Below are 13,411 nucleotides of genomic sequence, written 5' to 3' on the forward strand. Positions count from 1 at the left end.
AGTGAAAGTAGGATGCTGGTTTAAAATGTATGGTCTCCCTGTAAGAATGCTTTCCCAGTGTCCCCTCCTGATTCAATTACTGAGCTGTCAGCTGGGTATCCCAGCTGCAAGGAGGCACTGGAAGAAAGAGGCAGTCTTCCCAGTAATTAATTCTCAAGTCACATACTCCCTTGTTAACATGCTTCAGCTGGAGAGGTTAAACGTTAGAGCTCTTGCTGGTAGAGTTGGATTTAACACTGATGTTCCAGTGTCTTAAGAAACCACTGTAATTTCTGCCATTTTCCCATTTACTGTCCTCATCCAAAAGCACCACTCTGACTGACTCTCCCCCAAACCTGCCTCACCCAAAGCACAGTCTTAATGAGGTACAGGGTAGACAGGAGACAGTATTTGGAACTGAGCATCATCTGCCTTTTAGAGTGCAACCCATTAAATTTCTTTAGTGTCCCAGACATACAAAACATTTATAGCCCTAATATTTAGATGCCTGATAATGAGAGGATTAAATTGAATTTTTAACTTTTATTCTTGTTCTGAGAGGTGGACATTATTATTACTCTGAATTCACACTACATTTTGGTCTTTTACTTATTTTTTACCTGTTACTTGATCAGAACAGATGTGAATAGCTCTGACATTTAGCATCTCAGAAGAAGATCTTTCCTTTTTTCCTTAAAGCACAGTCTGATATAATCTTTCGAAAAAAAATCATCAATCACGAAATTTAAAATCCTAAATCACTTAATTTGTAATCCTTTCTTTCAGTTCAGTTCCTATGCAGAGTATTGATGTGCAAAGAAAAAATCCCCAAAGAGATCATCATATTTGGCATCCTCAGTTGAAGTTCAAGCCAGTTTAATTTTGAGGAAGTATCAACAACCAGACCTTCACTAGGTCCATTCACTAATATGGTCTTCCCAAAGAAGTCCTGCCTGGGAAGAAAATTAGTATTGTATCTTTTGATAAGGTTTTACTGAGCGTGGTGGTTCAGCCTCAGGAGTGTATGACAAGAGGGTGCAGAGGTTTTTCATAAGTTTTCTTTGCATTGTTTCTGAAATGTTGACCAAATACAAAATCACTGTTTCAATTAACGAACTTCACTTTTTTTTTTTCCCTTTTATAGGGGAAGAAGAACCTCCTGTAATGACTGCTACAAAGTTCTTAGTGCCTGGAATATGTAAAGCAGAACTTCATTGCCATATCCACACTGATGAACTGCAGGCAATTGCTCCTTTATAATATATCACAACGTTGTTATGCATTGCCACTTTATCAACAGCCTCTGTTTGTGCTTTAACTACCACACTGTCTCAGCACTAAATCTACTTGAAGGAACAAACAGCCCCTGAAGAAGATCTGTTATTCTCTTTTTTGTGGCCAGTAAACTTGAATCTGTTGGTCTTTTTATAAAAACTCTTTCATGATTTGAAAAATGTAGCATGGAAAAATAGAAGAGAATACATTTAAAATTATTCCTGTTATAATTTAAATGTCATGGCATTACACTGTTTATAGATGCCATAATCAAAATTTAGTATTTTTTGCTAGGAATAACTTTGCAACTGGACATAAAATAGCTTGGAACATTAAGCCTTAGTAAATTTTGTAGTCCAGCCTCTAGTTTTAAGTGCTGATGTACTTGATGGCAGGAGTGTTGTAGTGAATGAGAACAGGATTTTTTTCAGAAGCAAGGTAAAATGCCAAAGGTAAGATCAAGAAATTCTCCATCAGAAGAAATAATTTTCTTTTAGAAATGTTGGAGCTCTTTTCCTCAGTCTCTTTTTCCCAGATGTTAATGTGTCTCAGTATTTAACTTCAGTGCATGTCTCCCTGTTCTGCTGCAGTCTGGCTGTGGTGACTCACAAACAGCACCATACTGAGGCTGAAGTGTCGTTTTTTGTAATAGACAAAAATACAGGTCCTCCATATGCTGAGTGATACCATGGAAACAAAGTTTCCTATTTTCTTCCTGAAGGGCTAATCTAAAGAATAAAGAGATGGGGGAAGGAAGACTGCATTTTATATTGAAGATACTCTGGGTTTGTTCAGCCATGAGATGAGTATGCTTTATGGGGGGGTTCATACTGTCCTTTGAGGACATGGTGCTACAACACCACCTGGGGTAAACCAAGCCAAGCCAAGCAGTTAACAGGCAGGAATGCTTTATCTTGAGTCAAGCAGTAAACAGAAGCCAGTGAGTTACTCTGCAGTTTTCACTAGTTACCATCACTTAGTGATTAAGATCATGTACTGTCACTAGTGTTGTATTAAGGAAAAATGCAAAAACTACAACTGGCCATGTTTATCTGCTGACACAGAGCATGCATGTCCTGCTTCCTGCAGTGACCAGCTGAGTAAATCCTCATTCAAAATGTCCCTCCTGTTTCCAAGGAGCAGCTTTTCCAGAGTTAAACACATCTGCATAACTGCAGTTCCAGGCACTATTACAATAAGCGTGGGAACAGCAAATACTAAAGGATACCTTACCAATGTGCCTTTGCTCATTCTGCTCGTGGAGTCAAATTCTGTCTCATTGAACCTGTATTCACATTCCACTAGCAGGAAGTTACTTTAGGGAGAATTAAGGGAGAACTCAAATACCTCAAACATTCTCTCAGTTTTAATAGATGAGAATTAGACATTGCTAACTGTTGCATTTTATTATCCATTTTAATAGCATGAGCTAGAACTATTAAGTGATTATTTTGGCTGAGTAGCTGTAAGGCTCACGGGTTGTTTTCTTGCGTTGTTTTTGTTTTGGTTTGGGTTTCTTTGCGTCAGTTTGTATTTAATCTTTTGAATTTCCAAACAAAAGACTCTTGAGATTGTTATCACAGATGGAATAAGAAAGTGCTGTAACAATTATTTGTGTATAACCATTGATGGCAGAACTCTGACATGCTTTGCAATTGTAATTAATATGGAATTCTGTGACCATTTGGATGCATGTGTTGGATCTGGAGGGCCTTGTCCATTAATGTAATGTTCCTTACTCTCTCTGCTTTCTGAATTTCAGAGAACATTACCTGGAAAACTTCAAAACTTGCAATATCTAAGTTTAGGTAATTTTACTCACACAGTGAATCATGTGCACCTTTGATGATTTTTTTTTAAGGCTGTGCCTTGGGCCTTATTGAAGGCAAAATTCTCCATGTTTTCCAGTACTTGAAGGTCAAATTAGGCAGAATCACTTAGAGGTAAATGCTCCTCCATTAAACCCAGCTATGAAGGATCTTGATTTGGTGCAATTCTTGTTATTTTACTGGAGAAAGGGTTTGGGTTGAATAAGACAAGGCAGAAAGGTGACACAATTTGTGTGCTGAAGATCTGCTGTGCATAGAAATGCCAAAGCTGCACAACATGAGGAGGAGGAGGCAGTTTCTTAGCAGTGAGCTGGTGGAGGTAATGCTGTTTTCATCCATGGGAAGTCCCAGCTTGCTTACTGTTATTTAATGCTGGGCTAAAGATTGGGAAGATTTCCTTGTTCCATTAAATGAAATTAAGTTTTCATTTTGAGCTCTAAGAAAGCTGAGTGTTGAAAAGGGATTAAGGCAGTTGCACAAAGAATTGTTTGTCATTAAAGTTGTTTTTTTTTAATTTGTTCAAAATTTGCTGTACAATCTTGCAAAACTTATTTGTTAATTATGAAAAGTCTGTGCAGATGACAGTTAAATCTAGGGATGTGAGGGAAGAAAAATTCCTTTATTCCTTCTTATTTTAAGGTGGAAGCAGCATATTGTATGTACTCAGAAGAAAAACAATATAATTAAGTGAAAATATAGATTAGGACAGCCCACACTTAAAGTATACAAAAGTAAGAGAAGTAATACTTAATCTAACTTAGTATAGTTTTTTTACAAAGTCACAGTTCTTAAAACAATTAGAAAGATACTTGTGTATATTGAGATGCTGGAAGAACATAGTACTGAATTGGCAAGAATTCTTTTTTTTTTTCTCTAATGAGAATAGCATCAAAAATCCTTGTAAAAATTATTTTTTTAAAGATATGTTAGCACATGTTAGAGATTAGTTTACTACTGTTTTCAAGCATTAGTAAATTCTAAACATCATGTTAATGGCAAAAGGATCCCTTTTAATTTCTGCTATTCTCAAGTGTGTGGACATTGGGTGTTTTATAGTGTATTTTCTGGGAGGGTGGAAAAAACATTGGAAAGCTGAAGGCTCAAGATGTGACAGCGTGTTCAGCATTTTGAATGATGAGTACAGTTGTTGTCATAATTTGTATGTGTCCAAGGACACATAAACTGTTGAAAATGGAATGCACCTGACATTTGCAGAAATAATTTTTTATCATACTATAATTTAGAAGTTAAATATCAAAATAAAATATTTTTATTCCATTTCATTCATTGGGCTTTTCTTATACTACTAAAAAGAAATGGCTTAAAAGTGCAGTGGTTTTATCCTGCATCCTTTGACTGCAGTTCCACACAGCACACAAGCAGCCAGACCTGCTAACTGCTGTTCATGCTCTACATGAGGGAGGGAAATGGCTGTTTTGATGGGTCTTTTTATAATAGTCGTGCAACTCTAAGAAACTTTAACTTCTAAATCTTCTGCATTGAACAGACTGGGTCTGATTTTATTTTTTAATAAAATGGTGTTAATGTGATTTTATGTAATTATTTTTCCTGTACCCTCCCCTGAGGTCTCCTAGCAGTACATGGTTGTTCTGCATGCCAAGTGAAACCTATCCACATCCACAAAACTGTAATAACCTGGACTGGATTCATTTTGTCAAAGAGGATGTGATAAATACGTAAGATTTATATGTGGTTTCTTTTCATCCAACTGATTTCAAAGCACTGCTCCAGTCAGTGAACCTTGCAAACTGTAATTTTAGGGGTAGGCCTTGAAACCACTCTGATTCCTTATGTCGCTCAGGTAAATGAAGGGAATCTAGTTATATAATGTTAGATACAATAATTTATAATATAATAGACTTAATAGGTTAGAATAGTAAAAATCTATGCAAGAAGAAATCAACATCTGGAGAATTTTCTTCATCAGGTTGTAAAAAGACTTAAAGCTGTAACAGTCAAGGCTGATTTACAAAAATCAGACTCTTTTCCAGACTCTCCTGGTAGGGTCGCAAGCCTTGACAATAGATGGCAGATTGAACTAGTCTGAGTGAGTGGATGGAATGCTGTCCTGTTGGGCTGCTGATTTAGTTGGAATTCTAGCTATTTAGTTGCTAGTGGTGTGCAAAAAGGTCTGCTTGAAGAGAGGCTGTCTTGTTGATCATATGAGTCAGGTAAGTTTATTTCGTGGCAGTCCATCAATTTGGCGTTTTGTCTCCACAGGGGAAGTGTGTATCTGTGGTTTCAAGTAATTCTAAACTCTAACACATCTGCTCCATGTGCAAATTCTGTATTAACCCTTTAACTGTAAATCAACATAAAATTGTTCACAAAACTTGCTCTGAATTTTTGTTAATAGCCAGCCAGGTTTATGATGAGATTTCACTCAACCTAAAATAGTTTGCTATTGATAACCATAATACATTATCCGAGGAACACAACATTTCTTACATTTCTTTATTACTACATTTCTTAATAGCCATAGAACCCTAGATTATACCAAAGACTTGGTAAACTGATAACGTGTTTTTTCCATTTTAAACTAAATTAACCTTTAGAGGCTGACTTTTATTGGAATATTGACTCCTTCCAATAACTGCAAACCAGGAGTTCTTCATTACCTTTGATAGTACACTAAAAATACAGATCAAACCCAAAAAAAGAAGTCACCTTCTTCATAGTTAAAAAAAATTGATTTCTAACCCAATTACAGAGGATTAAACTTCTCAAATTGGATGCCTTGCGTAGTAAAAGGGAAAGTTAAACACTTGGAGAATGGGCTTGTTTGTTTATTTTTTACATAACTACCAAATTAAACTGTTTTCTAAAGAAGAAGAATCCCCAGAAGTATTTTACATTAAGGAAACCAGTGCCAGGAGTATTTTCAGGGCAGCCAGCTCCTGTCTGGTAAAAATAATTTACAGTGCAAGTTGTAGAACTATAATCACGATATAAAAGTGGTTTTTGGCAACATTCTTTAGGCCTTTCCAGAAGGCAGTGGTCACACCCTTTTTAGTAATGCTTTATTTCTCAGGTGATTCAACCAATCTCAATGGGTCTGGTTATGAAATCAGATACTAATGATGGGAGTGAGAGATTTTTTTTCTTCATAAGTGTACAACTGGTCATACACAGGCCATGAGCAAGTGTTACTGTGCTTGTGTTACATGAGAACTGGGTAGGAACTAGATGAGGAATAGGAGATAGGTCCACTTGGGAACAAAGGTGGGCTGGTGTCAGCTGAAGGCAGAACAGGGTTTCTTGCCTTGGTCTTGAGCCGTAATGGTGATTCTTTGAGCAGTCTGTGACCACTCAGTGTATTTGGTAAGAGATTATTGTAACGCTTTGGCATTTTGCAGTAACTTGTGTGGTGGAACCACAGGGCACTGGTTCATGTCCCAGGGTTCTGTGGCACCACTGCAGCAAATCCTCTACTGATGGAGCATATGGGAGAGTGGCACAGCAAGAACTGCAGGAGGAGGAAGAGGTAGATTTGGGGCAGATGTTAAGCAATGTTTTATTTCCTTTACAACACCCCACAGAGACCTCTGAAGTGTGAGGTACCTCGGGGCAGACTCTGCAGGGGCCTGTTTCAGCCCCGTAGCACTCCTTGGTACTATTCCTCTGGAAGTACATTGCTTGATGAGAACCTGGTTTGCAAGAGTGACTCCTTTATAATTTTGATGAAAATCTGGAGTGATTTCATTGCTGTCAGTTACATCATACTTATTTCAAAATAATTAAAAGTGAGAATAGAATTAGACCTGCTTGTCTTTAGCAATGTCTAATAGAGGGGATGTACTCGTAAAAGCCATGAGTCATCAACAGAAAGGAAACTGTCTGCTCTTCATTGTAGCTTTTGCAAACATGCCAAGGTGTGTTTAGGTGTTAGGAAGGAAGTCACCATCTCTTTGCTGAACAGTTGGACAATGCTCAGCTACTGAGGGTGGAGTGGGAATACCAGTGACAGTGAATCAGGAAAACAGGGCAGGATTCGTGTTTCTGAACTTCACCTTTTTTGCTTAGACTGCCTCCAAAGCTGAGAAATACCAGTACATTTATTTGATTATTGATGTTTTTACCCTTGAATTGGCTTGCTAACCATTTTTTTTTTAAGTGTAAGTCAGATATCACTGTGTTTTTAAGATAATGTTTTGGACTGAAGTAATAATACATTTAACATTTGAATTTTATATTTTGCATACTAAAGAAAATTCCATGCTTATGATTTTAAAATGCTGAACAAACAACAATTAGAAATTGCATTTTATAATTTATCATCTTTAAACCCAAGAAATGCAAATGAGTAATTACTAAAAAGTTTCCAGTCTCCCTGGACAATGCTTTTAGTTGATGTGTTTGACCGGCTTCCATTTTGTTATGTAATTATAAATGTTACATCAACTAATTGTTCATTCCCTGTGTGCATAATAAGTGGAAATTTTGTGGACACATAAAATACTCAAAAGTCTCTAAACAGAGCATCTCTTCCCATTTCCTGGTAATGAATACCGAATTAAGCTTTAAAACAGGGGTCTGGAACTGTCACTCTCTGTGACGGACATGATAAGCCCTGGATAAAAAACGGACATGCACTTACAGCCTGTGCATCTCTGCTTTTGTAACAGGCACTACCAAAGCAGGGGGTGGATGTCTGTTTTCCACTTTTCTTGGCCGCAGCTATGACAGGTTCAGTGTTCCAGGAATTACCAGATTTAAGAAATTACCAGACTTAAGCAACCTCACAGATTTCTCCATTCTGCTAATTGTATCAATGCTGCTGGGAGCCCAGGTTTTGCCCATAAGCTGGTGTTGCTTAAGACATAAACCCTTGACTTTGCCATAGGGCAAGAGAAGTGCCAGGTCTCCACACACCTGTATAATTTATGTGAATTGCTACTTTAAGAGTAGAAAAAATCCCCAGCTGTAAACTACTATGTAAAACTACTACAGCATCTTGATGGCTATTATCCAGTTAAATTGTCCCTAGTTTAAAAAGAATTCACCTTAAGAACCAGTTTCTTTAAATACGATTTTAATTCCATAATGTTTTCATACAGTGTGGAGTTTAGAGATTACTTTAGTGTTCCAGCCTGAAGAAATGACATGGAATTAGAGACCTTTACTTAAAGAAAGGTCTGATGTCCATATGTCTCTTCCATTCCACATTCCTATCCTCAGCAATTAGAAGTGACAGAGAGATGAAATCTCCTTGCAAGATGTTGGTTTAGAAAGTAAGGCCAAACCCTAGTTAATTATTAGTTATTCTACTGTAAAGTGTTTCTGGTGTCTGGGCTACAAAATGTGGTGAGTTTCTTTATTATTGTTTTTCCGTTGGCTGTTTTATGTTGGCAATGCCACTACTGTGAGAGAGACCTACCAGCTACATTTGAATTTGTATTTAAGTGATGTAATTGTTAGTATTTATTACTATTATACTGACTTCAGTCACAGAAAATAAGATTATCTTTACCAGGTACAGTACAAACAGCAGAAAGAGTCCCTCATCTAAAGTGCTCATCATATACATGCCTCCAGCTTCACATCTCTGTATTTTTCCAGGTCAGTAGGACTTTTGAATGTATTTCCATACTACTGCTTTTGTCCAAAACACACATGCCTGTTACCATGTGTACATTATTTGTCACTATTTTGCCCAAGTTTTTAACCTAATGGGACCTACTCCTGGTCCCATTGCTGTTAATCTCGTTTGAGATTCTTAACGTGGCGTGATGTACTTCGCCTTTTTTTGGTCGGTCTGCCTCCTTAGCTGTTCCCGACCCCAGCTTGGCTTCCTTCACCTTCCCCGGGCGGGAGGCGAGGGATGGGGGGAGGCCGGGGCAGCGCAGCCCGGAGCCCCGGCAGACCTAGGGGCGTTCGGGGCTGCGGAGGCAGCTGCTGTGGGCCCGAGCGGCCGCCCCTCGCCGGGATGAGCAGTGCAGGAGTGACCCGGAGAGGAAGGGAAGGACAGAACACACAGCCGAGGAGCAGATGGGAGCCGGGAAAGGAGCCGGAGCGGGAAGGGCGGAGAGCCGGGCGGGGCCGGCGGAGAGGGGCGGGCGGCGGGGAGAGGCGAATACGGAGACGCGTCTCCTCCCTCCGGCTGACCCTGACGGCCGCCCGGAGCCCCGGGACCACCGCGTCCCGCCCGCTGCCGCCGGCTCCCGCTACTCACCCTCCGCAGCCCTTTCTCGCTGCCGCCGGGCCGGGGCGGCAGCTCCGCCAGCCGCATGCCCGGAGCCGAGCAGGAGCAGGACGGCGCAAGGTGAGTGCTGTTCCTCGGGGCTGGGCAGGTGGGCGCTGCCCGGCAGAGCTGGACGGGCTTGATTCTTCTGGGGCAGCCGGAGGCGGCAGTGGCGGAGCTGGCCGGAGGTCGCTCCGGGGGGACCCGCCGCGCCTTACGTGACTCGGCACGGAGCGGTGGCGGCGGTGCCACGGCGGGTCGGGAGGGGACTCCCGCCAGCTCCTGCTGGCTGGAAAGGGACTCGCCCTGCTCCAGCTCCTCGCCCTGCTCCGCGCTGCCCCGCGCAGGGGAGGCCGCAGCTCCGCGCTGCCCAGGTCGGTGCGGGACGCGCGGGCTCCGCTCGTGTCCCGGGAGGTGCCCTGAGGGGCGGCACCGGGGCTGGCGGGCGCTCGACCCGCTCCCTCTCGGATGCTGTTATTAGTTTATGGTTTTGAAGAACTTTCAGCGTTTGTTTAGCGGCAAATCTTACACGAGCGTGGGTTTCGAGGGAAGGGCCGCGGTGCCCGGAGCCGGCCGCCTCCTTTGAGCCCCGTGGTGGTTGTCACGGACCGGCTGTACCCCCGCTGCTGTTTGCCGTGGCGGAGCCCGGAGCCGGCTCTCGGCCCTTCCCTCCGCCCGCACGGCCCCCGCCTCGGGGGAGGAGGTGGGGGAGGCTCGGGCCGAAAGGAAAGTGGAAAAAAACAAACAGGGAGCGTAATGAGTTACACTTGCGGAGTGAGGTTCCGCAGCTCGCAGCGGGCTGCGATGGGAGGCGGCGCTGGTGCGCGGACCGCAGCCTGGTCTCTGCGGTGCGCAGGTGAACGCGCGGCGGGGTTCGTGCCGGCTGCGGGCTCAGTGCGCTACTGCTCATCTCCGTGCTGTGCTCGGCAGCGGCCGGGAGCTGTGATCTACTACGGAACCATTTACGTTCATGCAAGAAATTCAGCTTTGGTAAATTTTTTTTCCCCGTGATTTTATTTTTTAATTTATTTTTTATATAGTTCTTAAATCTTACGACTATATAAACGTTCTTGTATACCTACGTTCATTAATGCAGTTTCTAGTTAAATGTTATCCTTTAGTACATTTTCATAGTTAAAGGGTAGAGGACATTCCCTCATCCTCAAAACACTTGCTATGGAATTACTTTGGTTGCATAGTTCTGTAGCATGTACAGAGGTCTGCCGAGTGCAACAGGTTATGAGACGGATGTTGTATCCGTACAGAATCTGAGTTCAGAATAGGAGAAGCCATGAGATTTGGAAACAAATAGACCAAAGTATTTATTGCAGAATAATAGTGCTTGCAGAATGCAGGTAGTAGAGTGTGTGAAACAGAGCTGCCCTGGTGCAGATGAAGTAAGGGAATGCACGGGGATACCTCTGGCTTGTCATTTTTAGTGGGTTTAGTCCTTCTGTTTAAATTTTTCCTATGTATGACATGATACCTGTTCTCAGTATGTATTTGTTAGCCAGTTTCAGTAAACAAGATGTCCCATTGTTTTGAACAGAGATCCCATTCACTTTCCCGTCGGAGCGGTGTGTATGGGTTAGCAGTGTGACAGGGCCTCGTGACCGCGAAGACAGTGTAACATTCAGTATCATTCCCTGCACATTCTCGCAGACCTCCGCTCTGATTTGAATAGCTCACTTCTTCTCAGGACTGCTTTTGTGTAGACAGTTGTTCTGGAGTGATTCCAAGTTGTGGGAGTCGCATGTGAACATGATTTGGAGGTGTATTATGTGGAGTTGCTTCCAGAAAGTGGCCAGTGAGACCACGTCCTTAAACAAAACTTTTGTTTGGCTGTTCATGAATTGAAGTGGGTGATACCTGGTTCTGCTCGGGAGCTTATGTGTAATACCTTCATATTGACTCAGGAGCTTTTTCCTGTGTTAAAAAGCTCACGTGTTTCTTTTTTCCTATCTTAAATTTTTTGCTTTAGGTATTAAAGAAAATTAACCTGACCCCTTAAATTTTGTTTATCCTGGAGTTTTATTTGTATGTTTTCAGTGATTCAGGTTTTTGAACAATCTCCTTTGATGAAAGGATTTTTCTGGGTATATATATATATATGTGTGTATATATATATATATATATATATATATTTTTTTTTTTTTTTTTTTTTTTTTTTGTGGAAGCATCTGCCTGCTGCTACAAATGCTGTAATAAATTTGTTTAGAATCCTTTTGGAGTGCTTTGTGTATGTGCTGTATGTTTTTGCAGACACCTTATCAGCGTATAAATGAGACGTGTATTTGGAGAAATAATTTGTTGCCATTTTCTTCCTGTGAAATATGGAGGGCAGCTGGGAAATGATCGTGGAAGACTATTTTGTTTAACTCAACCAGCCTCTATGTAAGTGTCTTTGCTTTGTTACCAAAGTGTGCCTCTCAGCTTGTGGGGGTGTGTTGTGGATTCCAGTTGTTCGGGTCATATGAAATCTGGAATTAACAAATGGCTGAGGTCTTGCACAAGTCTTTAGGAGTGTGTAGAATTACTGTAGTGTAGTAGCTAAAAAAATTGGAAAGAAAGGACTTGCTAAATACGCTCCAGTAATGTGTGATTAACACGCACCTCCTGCTTTGCTTTTGACTATAACAGCTATGAAGTAACTATTCTGAAATAAATGGTTATTTAGCATGAAGTTAATGGTTATTTAGCATGTGGTCTCCACCCGCAAATGTAACGCAGAGGATGTGCACACACAGACTGTTCTCCCCTGTAGTGCCAGCCGGAGTAGAACGTGCAGGGATGTTCTGTCAAGTACCGAAATGTGGGCAATGATTAACTCGCAGGTGCTCGGCACAGCCCGAGATCAGCTGAAAGCGTTCCTGGCGAAAGGATCGGGCTGTTAATACCTAAACACAAGGGCGTGTGTACATTTATTACTTCCTAATCGCGTGCTGATGAGTATCCTGAGGGGAGGCTAGTGCTGTGGCTGGAGGAGATCGTTTGCAGTAACACGTCTCACCCAGACCACTGCTGAGGGCAGTACTTGAAGGTATGGCCAGTAGTAAAATCCAGCAATTCCCTCCAAAAATTGTTTAAACTGGACAAGAAGCAGAAGCTTTATGTTCTTGGCAATAAAAGAGGGGTTTTGGCCTTTTGTGTTAAATCATTATATATGCAACCAGAAATGTCACCAGAAAGGTGCCCCATATTGTTGTTGTTATTTTTTTCCCTTTCTGTAGAGTTAATTACCCTCACAGTCCTCTAGTTGCCCTCATAGCTCTGCAGATGTAATCAATGTGTGGTACAACTTGCATTTAAAGAAGTTTATTGGCTTTTGCACCACTGAAGCTTGCATAAACTTGGAAAGTTGGCAAGAATTATCTGGACTTATGTGGTTTCTGTAGAACAAGAACAGCTGCTCTGTTGGTATAATCTCTCAGACATTTCAGTTGTTAAAGAGAAGTGCAGCTTTTGTTAGTTTAAACACCTCACCATTTCCCCTAAATAAATTTTTGGGATTATAACTAGGAGTATGCCTATTACACTGTCTGGACTATCACCTATTTGCTGAAGACAACAACCAGCTACTTGGACAGGGTATATTTTGGGGATGACTGACTCCTTCTTGCTTGTGTATGGCCTTTCCTTGGGAGAGGTTAAAGGCATGTATGAATTGCAGCACCAGCACGTTTGTATGGACGTGTGCAGTTATGAGGGTATCCCAGGCCTGGATCCCCCTGTGGACAGTGAGGTTCTTAGGTGAGGCTGAACCCTAAAATGCTTTGCCTACAGAAGTAGGTGCTGTCAAAATTAACATTTGTTGATGCTCCATAGGTAAGTAATTAATAGCCTAGGAAAAAACTCGTTCAAGCGAGTAGATTGTTGTGTGGAGGGGTGATCTTGCAAACTTTGCCATGTAGACTTGGATTCTAAAAACTCTCCCATGTTGGTTTGGATTCTGACTGTGCTTAGCAATTGCAGGCAAAAAGCTGTAAAGACTCAATTTTAGGACAATACAACTCTTTGTCTGCCTTTCAATGTATTAAATAACCCAGAAAATAAATGCAAGGCCACCTTGGCAAACTTCAGTTAAGTGTATTAAACTGTGCAATAATCCTGAATGAAATAATCATGA

At 41.4% G+C, this 13,411-nt stretch overlaps 2 protein-coding genes across 4 annotated transcripts in view; both read left to right on the forward strand.

Moving 5' to 3' along the window:
- IL17RD (interleukin 17 receptor D) overlaps positions 1-4,633 on the forward strand; it is a 43,476-nt gene extending 38,843 nt beyond the window's left edge. Inside the window, exon 13 of the mRNA XM_032120901.1 lies at positions 1,124-4,633. Coding sequence (XP_031976792.1) covers positions 1,124-1,239 — 116 coding nt within the window. The 3' untranslated portion in view covers positions 1,240-4,633. The remainder of the gene's footprint in view (positions 1-1,123) is intronic.
- A 4,600-nt stretch (positions 4,634-9,233) lies between these two features.
- Positions 9,234-13,411, forward strand: part of ARHGEF3 (Rho guanine nucleotide exchange factor 3) — a 110,469-nt gene continuing 106,291 nt past the window's right edge. For 2 of the 3 annotated variants that reach the window (XM_032120339.1, XM_032120341.1), the window contains exon 1: positions 9,234-9,366. In XM_032120339.1, the coding sequence (XP_031976230.1) occupies positions 9,332-9,366 (35 nt within the window). In that variant the 5' untranslated portion in view covers positions 9,234-9,331. Of the gene's footprint in view, positions 9,367-10,258; positions 10,276-13,411 lie in introns of those variants that run through there. The other variant, XM_032120340.1, reaches the window with a different exon arrangement.

Source organism: Corvus moneduloides, chromosome 11 (assembly GCF_009650955.1).
Source record: "Corvus moneduloides isolate bCorMon1 chromosome 11, bCorMon1.pri, whole genome shotgun sequence".
NCBI classification, from domain to species: domain Eukaryota; kingdom Metazoa; phylum Chordata; class Aves; order Passeriformes; family Corvidae; genus Corvus; species Corvus moneduloides.